Genomic DNA, 17,994 nt, shown 5'->3' with positions numbered 1-17,994 from the left:
GCCAGTCTTCTTTTCTCCGCGCTCGGTACGGTTGTGTTTTACCGTTCGTGCCCCGAAAAGTCGGCCTCGCGCGTCGTTTTCGACTGCTTTCTGTGAGAAATTACAGAAATTATTTGGATTAACCACTTTTGGTTTTTCCTTCCTCTACTTCGAGTTTTTTTCGCCCCGTTAAGTTTTCTTTCGTCGTCGGGGTAGGCCTTACTTAGGCCCCGGTCGAAATTTCCCTTTTTTTCTGTGCCAAATTTCGCCATTTCGTCTTTCGATTTCGCCGGCGTGATTTTTCCGCCCATGACATCGAAGCCTTCCAGCGGCTTCAAGAAGTGCACCCAGTGCGCCCGGGTAATCTCGCTCACTGACAGGCACGCGTCGTGTCTTCAGTGTCTGGGGGCTGGCACCGCCCTCAGGCCTGTAGTCTGTGTTCCCTTTTGCAAAGGCGGACTCAGGTAGCGAGGTTAGCCCAGTGGAACATTTTGTTCTCGGGCTCTTCGTCGGCATCGGCACCGGGGGTATCGAGTGCATCGACGTCTTCAGCGTCCAGACCTTCAACCTCGGCGGCCAGTACATCGAGTGCATCGAGGCATCGGCCCTCTGCATCAGCGCCGAGACATCGGACAGCTGCATCGACGTCGGTGGTACCGGGACCTCGTCTGCTGATGTCGTCGGACGGTGGTGCTTCGTCTGGAGTGCAGATGAGGGCTGTCCATTCCCCTGCTGGTGGCGGTGAGCCTTCGGGTGGGTCTCCCCCTACCCTGAGGGCTCCTGCGGTACAGCCCCCCCGAGACCGACCTTCTTCGGTCTCGGCCCCGAGGAAGCGACGGCTGGATTCTACGTCCTCCTCGTCGGTACCGGGAAGCTTTGGTGACATGCTTCGTCCCAAGAAGTCGAAGAAGCATCGTCACCGGTCCCCTTCCCATGTCGGTACCGAGAGCTCTGGGTCGCCGAAGGAGTCGGCACCCAGTAGGCATCGGCGCCGAGAGGACCGCTCACCCTCTGTTCAGGAGGTGTCGATGCGCTCCACTCTGGACAGCCCGGAACAGCCTCCATGCCCGGAACAGGTTCTGACGTCGACGCCTGCATCGACCTCCATGCCTTTCTCTGCAGCCGCTCTGAACGAGAGCTGCTGAACGAGAGCTGCTGCGCCCTACCCCTCCGGTATCGGTGGTGCTTGCGCCACCGGTACCGTCGAGCGTGGCGCCGGCGGGCCCATCGCCCGAGGTGAGGTCTCCGGCGTCGGTGCCGCGTGCGGTACCGGCTGCCGTCGCCTCCCAGGAAGGCTCCCCGACTACGTCGACGGAGGGAGCTTCGCCGATGCGGGCGAGGGAGTCTACCTCTCGACGCCCCCATCGTGGACGTGGCTCCACGGAGTCGAGTCGGGCACGGTTGCAGACACAGGTCCGTGAACTTGTGTCTGACACCGAGGGTGAGGCCTCGTGGGAAGAGGAAGAAGACCCCAGATATTTCTCTGACGAGGAGTCTGAGGGTCTTCCTTCCGATCCCACTCCCTCTCCTGAAAGACAGCTTTCCCCTCCTGAGAGTCTGTCTTTTGCCTCCTTTGTCCGGGAGATGTCTACGGCCATCCCCTTCCCGGTGGTTGTGGAGGACGAGCCCAGGGCTGAAATGTTTGAGCTCCTGGACTATCCTTTTCCACCTAAGGAAGCGTCCACTGTTCCCTTGCACCATGTCCTAAAAAAGACATTGCTTGCGAACTGGACCAAGCCTTTAACTAATCCCCACATCCCCAAGAAGATCGAGTCCCAGTACCGGATCCATGGGGACCCAGATCTGATGCGCACTCAGTTGCCTCATGATTCTGGAGTTGTGGATCTGGCCCTAAAGAAGGCTAAGAGTTCTAGGGAGCATGCTTCGGCGCCCCCGGGCAAGGACTCTAGAACCTTAGACTCCTTTGGGAGGAAGGCCTACCATTCTTCTATGCTCGTGGCCAAAATTCAGTCTTACCAGCTCTACACGAGCATACACATGCAGAACAATGTGCGGCAGTTGGCAGGCTTGGTTGATGCGCTCCCCCCTGAGCAAGCCAAGCCATTTCAGGAGGTGGTCAGGCAGCTGAAGGCGTGCAGAAAATTCCTGGCCAGAGGGGTGTATGACACCTTTGATGTTGCGTCCAGGGCCGCTGCTCAAGGTGTGGTGATGCGCAGGCTCTCATGGCTGCGTGCCTCCGACCTGGAGAATAGAATCCAGCAGCGGATTGCGGACTCGCCTTGCCGTGCGGATAACATTTTTGGAGAGAAAGTCGAACAGGTGGTAGAGCAGCTCCACCAGTGGGACACCGCATTCGACAAGTTCTCCCGCCGGCAGCCTTCAGCCTCTACCTCTACAGGTAGAAGATTTTTTGGGGGAAGGAAGACTGTTCCCTACTCTTCTGGCAAGTGTAGGTACAATCCTCCTTCTCGACAGCCTGCGGCCCAGGCTAAGCCCCAGCGCGCTCGCTCTCGTCAGCAGCGTGCGCCTCAGCAAGGCCCCTCGGCTCCCCAGCAAAAGCAAGGGACGAGCTTTTGACTGGCTCCAGCAGAGCATAACCGACATCCCAGTGTCAGTGCCAGGCGACCTGCCAGTCGGAGGGAGGTTGAAAGCTTTTCACCAAAGGTGGCCTCTCATAACCTCCGATCAGTGGGTTCTCCAAATAGTCCGGCAAGGATACACCCTCAATTTGGCCTCAAAACCTCCAAATTGTCCACCGGGAGCTCAGTCTTACAGCTTCCAGCACAAGCAGGTACTTGCAGAGGAACTCTCTGCCCTTCTCAGCGCCAATGCGGTCGAGCCCGTGCCATCCGGGCAAGAAGGGCTGGGATTCTATTCCAGGTACTTCCTTGTGGAAAAGAAAACAGGGGGGATGCATCCCATCCTAGACCTAAGGGCCCTGAACAAATATCTGGTCAAAGAAAAGTTCAGGATGCTTTCCCTGGGCACCCTCCTTCCCATGATTCAGGAAAACGATTGGCTATGCTCTCTGGACTTGAAGGACGCCTACACACACATCCCGATACTGCCAGCTCACAGACAGTATCTGCGATTTCAGCTGGGCACACGTCACTTCCAGTACTGTGTGCTACCCTTTGGGCTCGCCTCTGCGCCCAGGGTGTTCACAAAGTGCTTGGCTGTAGTAGCAGCGGCACTTCGCAGGCTGGGGGTGCACGTGTTCCCATATCTCGACGATTGGCTGGTGAAGAACACGTCCGAGGCAGGAGCCCTGCAGTCCATGCAGATGGCTATTCGCCTCCTGGAGCTACTGGGGTTTGTGATAAATTACCCAAAGTCCCATCTCCTCCCGGCGCAGAGACTCGAATTCATAGGAGCTCTGCTGGATTCTCGGACGGCTCGCGCCTATCTCCCAGAGGCGAGAGCCAACAACTTGTTGTCCCTCGTCTCGCGGGTGCGAGCGTCCCAGCAGATCACAGCTCGGCAGATGTTGAGATTGCTGGGCCACATGGCCTCCACAGTTCATGTGACTCCCATGGCACGCCTTCACATGAGATCTGCCCAATGGACCCTAGCTTCCCAGTGGTTTCAGGCTGCTGGGGGTCTAGAAGACGTGATCCACCTGTCCACGAATTTTCTCGAATCCCTGTATTGGTGGACGATTTGGTCCAATTTGACTGTGGGACGTCCTTTCCAAATTCCTCAGCCACAAAAAGTGCTGACCACGGATGCGTCTCTCCTGGGGTGGGGAGCTCATGTCGATGGGCTTCACACCCAAGGAAGCTGGTCCCTCCAGGAACGCGATCTACAGATCAATCTTCTGGAGTTACGAGCGATCTGGAACGCTCTGAAGGCTTTCAGAGATCGGCTGTCCCACCAAATTATCCAAATTCAGACAGACAACCAGGTTGCCATGTACTACGTCAACAAGCAGGGGGGCACCGGATCTCGCCCCCTGTGTCAGGAAGCCGTCAGCATGTGGCTCTGGGCTCGCCGTCACGGCATGGTGCTCCAAGCCACATATCTGGCAGGCGTAAACAACAGTCTGGCCGACAGGTTGAGCAGGATTATGCAACCTCACGAGTGGTCGCTCAATTCCCGTGTAGTGCGACAGATCTTCCAGGTGTGGGGCACCCCCTTGGTAGACCTCTTCGCATCTCGAGCCAACCACAAAGTCCCTCAGTTCTGTTCCAGGCTTCAGGCCCACGGCAGACTGGCATCGGATGCCGTCCTCCTGGACTGGGGGGAGGGTCTGCTGTATGCTTATCCTCCCATACCTCTGGTGGGGAAGACTTTGTTGAAACTCAAGCAAGACCGAGGCACCATGATTCTGATTGCTCCTTTTTGGCCGCGTCAGATCTGGTTCCCTCTTCTTCTGGAGTTGTCCTCCGAAGAACCGTGGAGATTGGAGTGTTTTCCGACCCTCATCACGCAGGACGAAGGGGCGCTTCTGCATCCCAACCTCCGGTCCCTGGCTCTCACGGCCTGGATGTTGAGAGCGTAGACTTTGCCTCTTGGGTCTGTCAGAGGGTGTCTCCCGTATCTTGCTTGCTTCCAGGAAAGATTCCACCAAGAGGAGTTACTTCTTTCTGTGGAGGAGGTTTGCCGTCTGGTGTGATAGCAAGGCCCTAGATCCTCGCTCTTGTCCTACACAGACCCTGCTTGAATACCTTCTGCACTTGTCTGAGTCTGGTCTCAAGACCAACTCTGTAAGGGTTCACCTTAGTGCAATCAGTGCATACCATTACCGTGTGGAAGGTAAGCCGATCTCAGGACAGCCTTTAGTTGTTCGCTTCATGAGAGGTTTGCTTTTGTCAAAGCCCCCTGTCAAGCCTCCTACAGTGTCATGGGATCTCAATGTCGTTCTCACCCAGCTGATGAAACCTCCTTTTGAGCCACTGGATTCCTGCCATCTGAAGTACTTGACCTGGAAGGTCATTTTCTTGGTGGCAGTTACTTCAGCTCGTAGAGTCAGTGAGCTTCAGGCCCTGGTAGCCCAGGCCCCTTACACCAAATTTCATCATAACAGAGTAGTCCTCCGCACTCACCCTAAGTTCTTGCCAAAGGTTGTGTCGGAGTTCCATCTGAACCAGTCAATTGTCTTGCCAACATTATTTCCCCGTCCTCATTCCTGCCCTGCTGAACGTCAGCTGCACACATTGGACTGCAAGAGAGCATTGGCCTTCTACCTGGAGCGGACACAGCCCAACAGACAGTCCGCCCAATTGTTTGTTTTTTTTGATCCCAATAGGAGGGGAGTGGCTGTGGGGAAACGCACCATATCCAATTGGCTAGCAGATTGCATTTCCTTCACTTACGCCCAGGCTGGGCTGACTCTTGAGGGTCATGTCACGGCTCATAATGTTAGAGCCATGGCAGCGTCGGTAGCCCACTTGAAGTCAGCCTCTATTGAAGAAATTTGCAAAGCTGCGACGTGGTCATCTGTCCACACATTCACATCTCATTACTGCCTGCAGCAGGATACCCGACGCGACAGTCGGTTCGGGCAGTCAGTTCTTCAGAACCTGTTTGGGCTTTAGGATCCAACTCCACCCCCCGAGGGCCCTGTTTGTTCTGTTCCAGGCTGCACTCTCAGTTAGTTGGTAAATTTTTTAGGTCAATCTCAGTTATGTCCTCGCCGTTGCGAGGCCCAATTGACCATGGTTGTTGTTTTGAGTGAGCCTGGGGGCTAGGGATACCCCATCAGTGAGAACAAGCAGCCTGCTTGTCCTCGGAGAAAGCGAATGCTACATACCTGTAGAAGGTATTCTCCGAGGACAGCAGGCTGATTGTTCTCACAAACCCGCCCGCCTCCCCTTTGGAGTTGTGTCTTCCCTTGTCTTGGTTTTGCTACATATGAGACTGGCCGGCACAAGCCGGTTTCGGGCGGGAAGACGGCCGCGCATGCGCGGTGCGCATCGGCGCGCGAGGACTAGCAAAGGCCTTTGCTAGTGAAGATTCCGATTGGAGGGGCTGCCGGGGACGTCACCCATCAGTGAGAACAATCAGCCTGCTGTCCTCGGAGAATACCTTCTACAGGTATGTAGCATTCGCTTTTTCCGAGGCGGAGTACAGAAATAACATACAATGGGGCCCTTGTGCTAAGCTGCGATAAGCACTAATGCGTGCATATCGCAGGTTCAAAGGAACTACCGCAGGGTGCGCTAAGGTGTCCCATGTTACTACCCACATGGCGATGTGTCTGGGGCGGAGCATATGCCTGTTCTGTGCTAATTGGTTAGCACAGCGACATCACCAGACGCTAACCAATTAGTACATGGTTAGCGTGTGAGCCCTTACCGCCTAGAAAACAGGTGTTGATAAGTGCTCAGGAATAATGGAAAATGGAGCCATTCTACCGCCGCGCTAAAAGTGGCCTCAGCGCATGGGAAAGACCCGCGCTGGGGATAGAGCTAGCCACTTTTTAGCGCTGCTTAGTAAAAGGGCCCAAAAGTCATAAAACAAAGCAGTAAACCCTAAAACCAAATTAAAAACAAAAACTAAATAAAATCTCTTACAGCCATACACACACAAACCCAAATATCCAGTCTGTACTCCTTGATCTAAATACAGACATACATATCAGTCCTCCACACCTGTAGCCATATTGATCCAGATAGATCTTTTAAATCAACCCTTAAATGTTCCATATGCTAATTTGAACAGATGTCCTTTCTTTTAAAAGGATATCTTTAAAATCATCTTTTAAAAGAAGCAGGGACCAATGATTGACATCCAGGAGCTAATATGGAAACAGCTGTAAATATGTGGCTGTTGATCCATGTCTGAGGATCCCTTTCTCCTCTTCCTGCTCACCCTCCGATTTCTGCACCTCTGCTCTCCCTCTCTCAGATCATCACCTGATCACCTTCACACTTCTTCACCCTCCCCCGCAGTCCCGTCCACTAGTAACCACCACTTCCAGAAATCTCCAGGCTGTCGACCCTCCCACCCTTTCCTCTCAAATCTCCAATCTCCTCCCGTCCATCATGTCCTCCGAATCTGTTGACAAGGCTCTCTCTCCTCTGCCCTGGATACCCTTGCACCATCCATCTCCCGCCCCACACAACACACTAATCCTCAGCCCTGGCTGACCCCTTGCATCCGATACCTTCGATCCTGCGCACGATCGGCTGAACGCCTCTGGAGGAAATCTCGCACCCAAAGTGACTTCTGTCATTACAAATTCATGCTATCCTCCTTCCAGTCCTCCCTATTCCTTGCCAAACAGGAATACTACACCCACCTGACTAATTCTCTCAGCTCCAACCCTCGTCGCCTCTTTGCCACCCTTAACGCCCTCCTCAAAGTGCCCTCCTCTCCCACCTCCCCTCACTCTCTCCTCAATGTCTAGCCGAGTACTTCCGCGACAAGGTGCAAAAGATCAACCTTGAATTCGCTACCAAGCCACCTCCTCCTCTTCACCATTTAACCCACTCCCTCAACTATCCAACCCAAGCCTCCTTCTCCTCTTTTACTGATATCACCGAAGAGGAAACAGCCCAACTTCTCTCCTCCTCGAAATGCACCACCTGTTCCTCTGATCCCATCCCTACCAATTTACTTAACACCATCTCTCCCACTGTCACCCCCCCCCCCATCTGTCATATCCTCAACCTCTCTCTCTCCACTGCAACTGTCCCCGACTCATTCAAGCATGCTGTTGTCACACCGCTCCTCAAGAAACCTTCACTTGACCCTACCTGTCCTTCCAACTATCGCCCCATCTCCCTCCTACCCTTCCTGTCCAAGATACTTGAACGCGCCGTTCACAGCCGCTGCCTCGATTTTCTCTCCTCTCATGCCATCCTTGACCCGCTTCAGTCCGGTTTTCGCCCTTTACACTCGACGGAAACGGCTCTTACTAAAGTCTGTAATGACCTGTTCCTTGCAAAATCCAAAGGTCATCCTCATCCTCCTTGACCTATCCGCCGCCTTTGATACTGTTAACCATAATCTACTTCTTGACACACTATCTTCACTTGGGTTCCAGGGCTCTGTCCTCTCCTGGTTCCCCTCTTATCTCTCCAACCGCACCTTCAGAGTTCACTCTCATGGCTCTTCCTCCACTCCCATCCCGCTCTCTGTTGGGGTTCCTCAAGGATCTGTCCTTGGGCCCCTTCTTTTTTCAATCTACACCTCTTCCCTGGGCTCACTGATCTCCTCTCATGGTTTCCAATATCATCTTTATGCCGATGACACTCAGCTTTATCTCTCCACACCAGACATCACCGCAGAAACCCAGGCCAAAGTATCGGCCTGCTTATCTGACATCGCTGCCTGGATGTCCAACCGCCACCTGAAACTGAACATGGCCAAGACTGAGCTCATTGTCTTCCCACCTAAACCCATATCTCCTCTCCCTCCACTCTCCCTCATCCTTCCCATCTCATCTGCCCGCAACCTTGGAGTCATCTTCGACTCCTCCCTCTCCTCTGCCCATATCCAGCAGACAGCCAAGACCTGTCACTTCTTTCTCTACAACATCAACAAAATTCGCCCCTTCCTCTCTGAACACACCACCCATACTCTTATCCACGCTCTCATTTCCTCTCGCCTTGATTACTGCAATCTGCTCCTCACTGGCCTCCCACTTAACCATCTACCCCCCCTTCAATCCGTTCAGAACTCGGCTGCGCGTCTCATCTTCCGCCAAATCCGTTATGCGCACATCACCCCCCTCCTCAAGTCTCTTCACTGGCTTCCGATCAGACACCGCATACAATTCAAGCTCCTCCTACAAATGCTCTCAATCTGCAGCCCCTCACTTCCTCTCCACCCTCATCTCCCCGTAAGCCCCTACCCGTAACCTCCGATCACAAGGCAAATCCCTCCTCTCGGTACCCTTCTCCACCACCGCCAATTCCAGGCTCCGCCCTTTCTGCCTCGCCTCACCCTATGCCTGGAATAGACTCCCTGTGCCCATACGCCAAGCACCCTCACTGTCCATCTTCAAATCTCTACTCAAAACCCACCTCTTCAATGTCGCTTTCAGAACCTAACATTGTACCTAGTAACCTAGACTGTTCCAACTATTGATTGTCTACTCCAATTATTGCTTGTCTGCTCTCCTTGTCCGTCTTGTCCTCTAGATTGCAAGCTCCTTTGAGCAGGGACCGTCATTCTTTGTTTATTGTACAGCGCTGCGTAACCCTAGTAGCGCTCTATAAATGTCAAATAGTAGTAGTAGTAGTAGTTTTAGGTGCAAGTTATTTGTGGTTTTTTTGCTTATTATTCTCCTATCTAAGGGTTTTTGGTGTGTCTGGGTGCCACACAGTATCAAGTTACAAGCCTAATTTTAGTCAGAAACTTTATTTAAAAAATAAGAATGCAATTTTCTCCGTTCTAAATATAATACTACCTTGTATTTGTCTTGTAGAAGTAGAAGCGTTTAGCCCATCCCAGATGTCAGAAAAGATCCTTCTAAGGCTTCTGAAACATCCTAATGTTATCCAAGAACTAAAGTATGATGATAAGAACAAGAAAGCCCCAGAAAACTACCTCTACCAGCGAAATAAGCCAATTGACTACTTTGTTCTCATTTTACAGGTCTGAATGCTTATTAATAGATTTATTCTCTTTCTTGCACTCTCATTTTTAATTGACTATTAAATCTTTACTATCAATGTTAAACTCTTCCTGACAAAGTGACAAATGCTGGTTAAAAGTCTGTGAAAATTACAATAATTAAATTCTTCTAAAGAGCTTCGCTCTACAGTTCTTTAAAGACAGAATGAATAGGTATTATTTATACCCAAGTGCTCGCTTTCAGGCTTATTTTCGAAAGAGAAGGGCTCCCATCTTTCGACACAAATCGGGAGATAGGCGTCCTTCTCCCAGGGTCGCCCAAATCGGCATAATCGAAAGCCGATTTTGGGCGTCCTCAACTGCTTTCCGTCGCGGGGACGACCAAAGTTCCCGAGGACGTGTCGGAAGCATAGCGAAGGCGGGACTGGGGCGTGCTTAACGCATGAGCGTCCTCGGCCGATAATGGAAAAAAGAAGGGCGTCCCTGACGAGCACTTGGCCGACTTTACTTGGTCTATTTTTTCTTGCGACCAAGCCTCAAAAAGGTGCCCGAACTGACCAGATGACCACCGGAGGAAATATGGGATGACCTCCCCTTATTCCCCCAGTGGTCACTAACCCCTCCCACCCTAAAAAAACTTAAAAAATATTTTTTGCAGTCTCTATGCCAGCCTCAAATATCATACCCAGCTCCCTGACAGCAGTATGCAGGTCCCTGGAGCAGTTTTAGTGGGTGCAGTGCACTTCAGGCAGGCGGACCCAGGCCCATCCCCCCCCTACCTGTTACACTTGTGGTGGTAAATGTGAGCCCTTCAAAACCCACCACAAACCCACTGTACCCACATGTAGATGCCCCCCTTCACCCCTTAGGGCTATGGTAGTGTTGTACAGTTGTGGGGAGTGGGTTTTGGGGGGCTCAGCACCCAAGGTGAGAGAGCTATGCACCTGGGAGTAATTTGTGAAGTCCACTGCAGTGCCCCCTAGGGTGCCCGGTTGGTGTCCTGGTATGTGAAGGGGACCAGTGCACTAACAATGCTGGCTCCTTCCACGACCAAAGGGCTTGGATTTGGTCATTTCTGAGATGGGCGTCCTCAGTTTCCATTATCGCCAAAAATCGGGGACAACCATCTCTAAGGATGACCATCTCTAAAGTCGACCTAAATGTTGAGATTTGGGCGTCCCCGACCGTATTATCGAAACGAAAGATGGACACCCATCTTGTTTCGATAATACGGGTTTCCCCGCCCCTTCGCCAGAACGTCCTCAGGAAAACTTGGGCGCCCCATTCGATTATGCCCCTCCACGTCTACTTCAGAAGAATTCAAATGGATATGGCTGGTAGAGGCAATCAAACAATGAAACTATTTCCCAGGCACCCATGAAGTAGGTTGGGTTTTTATTTTCTCATTTGACTGATCCAATGTTTCAGTATCAAAAGAAACAAAATGGGTAAATGTCAATTAAGTGCCACTGCTGTCCAGATAGCGCTAATATTGAATGCTGCCCCTGTCCATATACTCCAGCATTCAAAGGAAGAATATTATATCAAATTTCTCTGGAAAAAATTCACTTCAATGTACAAAGATGAAAACCCACAGAGTAATACACAGACCCAAGGCCCAGTATTAATTTAAGTAAGTGGCAGAATTATATATAAAAAATGTTTTTAGAAAAAGATTGTCAGCTATGTGTGCAATGATTAAAGCATTTTGGATGTAATTAGACCTGTTGGTCAGCAGAGGTGTAGCTAGGTGGGTCACCAGGAGAGTGGCCGCTCCCCCAAACAGACTTCCAATGGCCCCAGCACCTATTTTGATGCAATCTTTCACGTTTAAGTTAAGCACCAGTGCCGTTGATAGTCCACTCTCCGCTCCCCCCGTGCCCTCAACCTGGCTACGCTTCTGTTGGTCAGTGATAGTCCAGTGGAAACTAATGAGCTGTCCAGATACTGGCAATGTTCAGCATTGCTATCCGGGTAACTTAGGACAGCAGTAAAGCTGAATATCACTGCTATCCAGATAATTTGTGGTTCTGCCCCAGCACTGTCCGGATAACACCGAGGTGGTCTGTAAGTTTTCCAGTTAGCAGATGCCGAGTATCAGGCCCTGAGTATTAGAAGTACTGATGAACTTTAGTCTTTGTTTTCTTTCATGGAAAATGGGAGCGGTAGGAGATAGGTAACAAGCTTAATTATAACCCTCTATGCAGCCTAGCATCCTTCTGGCCACGGCCGTCGCCTTGTCGCATTGTTTCTTCACCTTTAGATCCACAGACACCAACACCCCAAGCCTGAGTCGAGCTTACTAATCTTTCCCCTCCTATCCAGTATCTCTCTTTCAGGTTTCTGCACCCCAAGTGCATCACTCTACACTTCTTGGCATTAAATTTTAACTATATATTAATGTAAGTGGAAGAACAAACAAGAAATAACCAAGTCAACAATTTACTACAAACTACTACTTGGATAAACAAAATACAAATATCCTATATCCTCTTGGGGATATAATGGTTGGAATGGGTACGGACTGAGCACATTTAAAACACATTTAAACACATTAAAAAATATTATCAAAAATATTTTTTGAATAGGATATTTGTATTTTGTTTAACCAAGTAGTAGTTTGTATTAAATTTTAACTGCCAGACCCTCGACCATTCTTCTAACATTCGGAGATCCCTTCTCATCGTTTCTACTCCCTCCAGGTTATCCACTCTATCAGCTATTTTCGTGTCTTCTGCAAAAAAAGCACACCTTTCCTCCAACCCTTTAGCAATATCTCCCACAAAAATATTAAACAGAATAGGCCCCAGCACCGACCCCTGAGCAACTCCACTGGTCACCTTCCTTTCCTCTGAGCAGATTCCATTTACCACCACCCTTTGCCACCTGTCGATCAACCAGTTTCTTATTGAGTTCACCACTTTCGGTCCTAAGTTCAACCCTTTCAGCGTCTTCTGTGGGGGACCGTATCAAATGCTTTGCTGAAGTCCAAGTAGATCCTCATCCAGTTCTTTGGTCACCCAGTCAAAGAAGTCAATAACATTCATTTGGCAGGATTTTCCTTTGGTAAAGCCATGTTGCCGTCGGCTTCTAGAGAGTTAACTATCCTTTCTTTCAGCAGCGACTCCATTATTTTTTCTACCACCGACGTGAGACTTACTGGTCTGTAGTTTCCCACTTCTTCCCTGTCTCCACTTTTGTGAAGAGGGACCACATCCGCTCGTCTCCAATCTCGCGAATCCTCTCCCGTCTCTAAAGATCTATTAAATAAATCTTTAAGAGGTCCCGCCAGGACCTCCTTAGATCCTTCAGTATCCTGGGATGTATCTCATCTGGCCCCAAAGCTTTGTCCACCTTCAAATTCTCCAGATGTTTATAAACTCTTCCATAAACAGCGCAGTATCCACGCCATTCCCAGACATTCCCTCGGCAGCCAACCGCGGTCCTTCCCAGAATTTTCCTCTGCGAACTCCGAAGAGAAATAATTGTTTAGCACGTTCACTTTAACTTCATCACTCTCCACATAGCCATTCTCATTACCTTTCAGTCTCGCAATTCCATTCCTATCTTTTCTCCTTTCTCCAATATATCTGAAAAAGGGCTTGTCACTTCTCTTTACATCTTTAGCATGTTTTTTTTAATTTCCTTGCATGTTTCCAGCTGTAGGGCATGCAAAGTTCCAAAATGTAGCAATGCAAGTAAATTTCTTCTGAAAACCATCAAAAGATTCATGCGAGTCAGGACCTCATTTTCAAAAACGTCCTTTCTATCCAGCAAGTATTTATCGGGTGGCGGTGTGGGTGCTGAGGCTTTTTCCCTTTCTTACTTTTTTGTACTCCATTGGAATATAGTGCTGAAATAGTACTTTGCCCGTTGCATGAGAGAAGTTTTTGTTGTAATATACTCTTTCATCCTCTTTATTACATGCTACCTTATAGAATAGCGTGTAGTGCATGTAAGTACCAAAAGAGGCACCACTTACATGAACAAGATGCTCCTAAGTGCACACATCCATTTATAGAAATACCCTGCTAATCTGTTACACTAGTATTCTGTAAAGGAAAGTGGGTGCCTACCTGTCCGTTATAGAATAAGCTTTGCCCTTGAGGGCAATTCTGTAACAGGGCGCCTAGTAGGAATGTATTCTATAAAGGAACTTAGATGCCTACTTTCCTTTATGGAATACCAGAGTAACTGCGAAAACATCTGTGTCACAGTTAGGCATCAGCATATTTGTTAGCTGTAGAACTGGTGTTAAGTGTTCGCACTTAAGTGTTGGAGATATGCACATAACTTACAATGTTCCATAAGTTATATGGGTAAGTGGGAATCCCATCCATGCCCCACCTATGTGTATTAATCGTGTATTTACTGAATAGCAGACTTTTAAAATTTACATCTGTATGTGCACACATACATACATATATGCCATTATTCTAATCACTGATATGCATTATTTGCAAGTAAATGTTATTGCCTGTGTTGCAGAATTACCCTCTTTGAGTGCAGAACGCATTCTGTCCTTCTCTTTCTGTATCAAACAGTACATGGTTTTCAGGGGCTAGGCATGCATGTCAGCAGTTTTATAAGTTCAGGAAGTGTTATTTGTGGACCGTGGCAATACAAAGCAAATTCTTGACTGCTGAGGAAAAGCAGGAATGGATGAGTTTCCCACAGAACAATGCTGCCTGGGAATTCCTTGAGTCTGCCCCAGAATCGCAACAGAGTTGTTTTAAAGCATCCTTTTAGGCAACTGTTGTGGTCTTTTAATTCTTTCAGGGTTTTATTTATATTGGTGGTTCCTGTGGAAGTATAAAAAAATTTAAGGAGACGTCTTTATTTATATCCTGAATATTACTTTATGGTATGGGGTACATGTTTCAATTTGTTCACTTTGTGGCAAAGATGTAATTTTTACCTGTGAGCTTTGCTCCATTTCTAAAATCAAAGTACACACAGTACATACTTTTGCTTTGGATTTTGCCAAGGGTACAAAATTACTACTACTGCTTATCATTTCTATAGCGCTACTAGACGTACGCAGCGCTGTACACTTGAACATCAAGAGACAGTCCCTGCTCGACAGAGCTTACAATCTAATTAGGACAGACAAACAGGACAAACAAGAGATAAGGGAATATTAAAGTGTGGATGATAAAATAAGGGTTCTGAACAAGTGAATAAGGGTTAGGAGTTAAAAGCAGCATCAAAAAGGTGGGCTTTTAGCTTAGATTTGAAGACAGTCAGAGATGGAGCTTGACGTATCGGCTCAGGAAGTCTATTCCAGGCATATGGTGCAGCAAGATAAAAGGAACAGAGTCTGGAGTTAGCAGTGGAGGAGAAGGGTGCAGATAAGAGAGATTTACCCACTTATAACAGCTTTTTTTCTGTGAGTGGAGTTTTACTAACAGAATAAGTATGTGGATTCTCCGAGGACAAGCAGGACAGAAGATTACCACAGATGAGTGATATCACTGATGGGGCCCTAGGACAAACGCTACTCAGCGTTACAAACTTTCCCGAAGCCTTTGGCAGTCCCAACCATTCATGCACATGTGTCTTCCCGCCTTCCCTAGTTGCATGAGACGCTCAGTTTTGTTTTCCACAAAGTTGTTCAGATGCATTTTCTTTACGTCTCTGACTTGCGTTTTCCTTTTGCCTTATTCCTGCCTTTCTGCACTTTGCCGTGAGTAGCAGAACCTTTCTTTTTAAATGTATTTTTTAAATCCCTTTTTTTCTTCTTGTTTTTAATGTTTCGCAGAGGAGTAGCCTAGTGGTTAGTGCAGTGGACTTTGATCCTGGGGAACTGAATTCGATTTCCACTGCAGCTCCTTGTGACTCTGGGCAAGTCACTTAACCCTCCATTGCCCCTGGTACAAAATAAGCACCTGAATATATGTAAACCGCTTTGAATGTACTTGCAAAAACCTCAGAAAGGCGGTATATCAAGTCCCATTTCCCCTTCTCTTTTAAGTTTCCTTTCTTTATTACGGCTCAAGGCCCCTTAGGCCTGAGCTCCTAGTCACACCAAAAAAAAAAAAAAAGTACTTTCCATGTCATCCCACAGATCAATCCAAAGACTTGCGGATTATGCCCAACTACCTGCAGGTGGACACGGAGAGAACACCAGAGCTCTACCACATAAGACCCTGTGCAGCAGCAGCCTCGCTTTAAGTATTCTCTCTATCTAGCAGGTGGATGGACATAACCTGAGCAGCTCTTGGTTGATATTGGCTCTTGACTTATCCAACAGGTTCAGTTGATTGTTGGAGTAGAGAGTGCTTGGTGGGCTTTGGGGTACACCTGGTGGTGCCAGGTCCCTCCCACGCTCCTTTCCCCTCTCTGCTGTTCCTGTACTTAGCAGCTTTCGATTGAAAAAATAGAGATCATCTCCTTCTCTACAAAAAAAAAAAAAGCCTGACACCAGTGCTGTTTAGCAGTTGGGGTTGATTTTCCTTTCATTGCTCTGCCTCTGCTAACATCGGGTCGACTGACTCCTCTAAGCGTGAGTAACTGTCTATACTTCTGTGCTCTGCTCTTAAAGCCGCTCCCGCTGAAAAAGTTAATTGGGAATTGGAGAGCAGCATCAGGACGAAGTTTTGCACCAGCCACCCTGGGAACGTCAGCAGGCTCAGTGGGGATGTTTTGGCAGACTCCTTGGTTCTCCCCTCGTCCGCACATTGGCAGCTGCCATCTTTGAGGCACCAACACACTCTGTCTGTCAGGCTGTGTGCGGTTTCCTCTCTGGTTGACCAGTTTTCTCCCATGGTGGCTCCACAACCTCTTAGCGGTGCCAGTTTCGATGATTTTTCTGTGGTGGCAGCTGAAACCATGTTCTTCCCAGAGCTTGTTCATTTGAATGCACCAAGCTTATTTGTTGAAGAGACCACTGGCCTCCCAGGCTCCTTTGCCCCTCTGGGGACTTCTGCAGATCAGTTGACAAAAATGGTACATTTGGAGAGCCACAGGTTGCTGGATGAGGTATCCCTGGCATCGGATCATGGGTCAGAGGGCCACCTCTGAGGGGCCTCTTGCCCCTTGCTGTCTGACCACATGGTGAATACAAAGCCTGCATGGTAACTAATTGAGGGCATTTTCAGCATCATCCCATACAGTTACCACACGGAAAAGTACTTTACTATGCAGTTACAGATCGAAGAGGTCAGTACATCCGCACTAATGTCTACTGCCTCCTCTGTCAGCTTCAGTCTGCAGTCTGTACATGCAATACTGAGGAATAATGTGAGGCCACCAGGCTATGCATAGTTCAGACTTACAGTGAAGTGCACAGAGGAGGTTTCAAATGCGAATAAGAAGTGCCGTTCTCCTTCTTTCTGTGGGAAGGAGAAAGGTAGGAGAGGCTGTGAGGTGTATTTTCAAAGCACTTAGCTTTCCAAAGTTCCATAGGTTTCTATGGAACTTTGGAAGGCTAAGTGCTTTGAAAATATGCCTGAAAGGCACCCTGCTGTACTCTATGCCTAATCCAAACTCGGCTATATAATTCTGTATGCACCAGGCTGAAGTGCTTTGTGTTTTTCTCTGCAGGGAAAAGTAGAAGTTGAGGCTGGGAAAGAAGGAATGAAATTTGAAGCTGGTGCTTTTTCATATTATGGGGTGATGGCATTGACAACTTCTCCAGGTATGCTTTGCGATTCTGTTTTTAAATCAGTAGGAGGCTGAAGTACTAACCCATAAAGTTTTCTATGGATTAATGGCTGTTTGCATGAAATTTTGCTACAGTTGAAAATGAGGTCCTGACTCACATGAATCTTTTGATGCTTTTCAGAAGAAATATTACTTGCATTGCTACATTATGGAACTTTGCATGCCCTACAGCTGGAAGCAATATATATATATATATATTAAAAAGCTTCCTTTTTCATGTGGTAGCAGCAGGTTCTTAATGAGAATATTGGCACCATGTCAGAAGCCCTAGTCCAGGACTCACATGTAAATAGGTGCAACCCTTGGTAAGCTCCCCTCTTCCTTTAAGAGCCTGCCACTGCCACCTCCAAGAAGTGTAGTTAATTTTTCTCTGAGGACGAACAAAATATTTAGTCCTCACAAGTGGGATGATAGAGCCTGAGCTGGAAAAAAGTAAACAAAACTCTCAGTGCTCCCAGAGCTTCTTGTACTAATGAGCCACACCTTATAGGGTTCCCTTATCTGTACGATTGTGCAAGGCCACCTCATTTCTAGTCTATCCTTAAAGTCCATTGGACCTGTTTTTGTTTTGGTGGCTGATAGCTGTACATTCACATTATACATTCACCAGTGAAATTTCCTTCCCCTCAACAGGTCTCAGCACCTCTTCAGGACTGAGAACAATAGGGCTCTGGTTTACTTATGCATCTGTGCTTCTAAAGCAATGTCTACTAACAATTCTTTAATGATTCACACTGCAATTAGGGGTCCTTTTACTAAGATGTGCAAACGTTTTTAGTGTGTGCTCTAAACGCTAGAGACGCCCATAGGAATACGTGGAGAGGCATAATCGAACGGGGCGCCCAAGTTGTCATGAGGGCGTCC

At 48.6% G+C, this 17,994-nt stretch overlaps 1 protein-coding gene across 1 annotated transcript in view; it reads left to right on the top strand.

The window, feature by feature from the left end:
• CNNM2 (cyclin and CBS domain divalent metal cation transport mediator 2) overlaps positions 1–17,994 on the top strand; it is a 360,906-nt gene that overhangs the window by 271,013 nt on the left and 71,899 nt on the right. The window contains exons 4-5 of the mRNA XM_030204726.1: positions 9,317–9,486; positions 17,011–17,104. Of these exons, the coding sequence (XP_030060586.1) occupies positions 9,317–9,486; positions 17,011–17,104 (264 nt within the window). The remainder of the gene's footprint in view (positions 1–9,316; positions 9,487–17,010; positions 17,105–17,994) is intronic.

This window comes from Microcaecilia unicolor, chromosome 5 (assembly GCF_901765095.1).
Source record: "Microcaecilia unicolor chromosome 5, aMicUni1.1, whole genome shotgun sequence".
Taxonomy (NCBI): Eukaryota; Metazoa; Chordata; class Amphibia; order Gymnophiona; family Siphonopidae; genus Microcaecilia; species Microcaecilia unicolor.
This window is presented reverse-complemented; position numbering and strand designations above follow the sequence as displayed.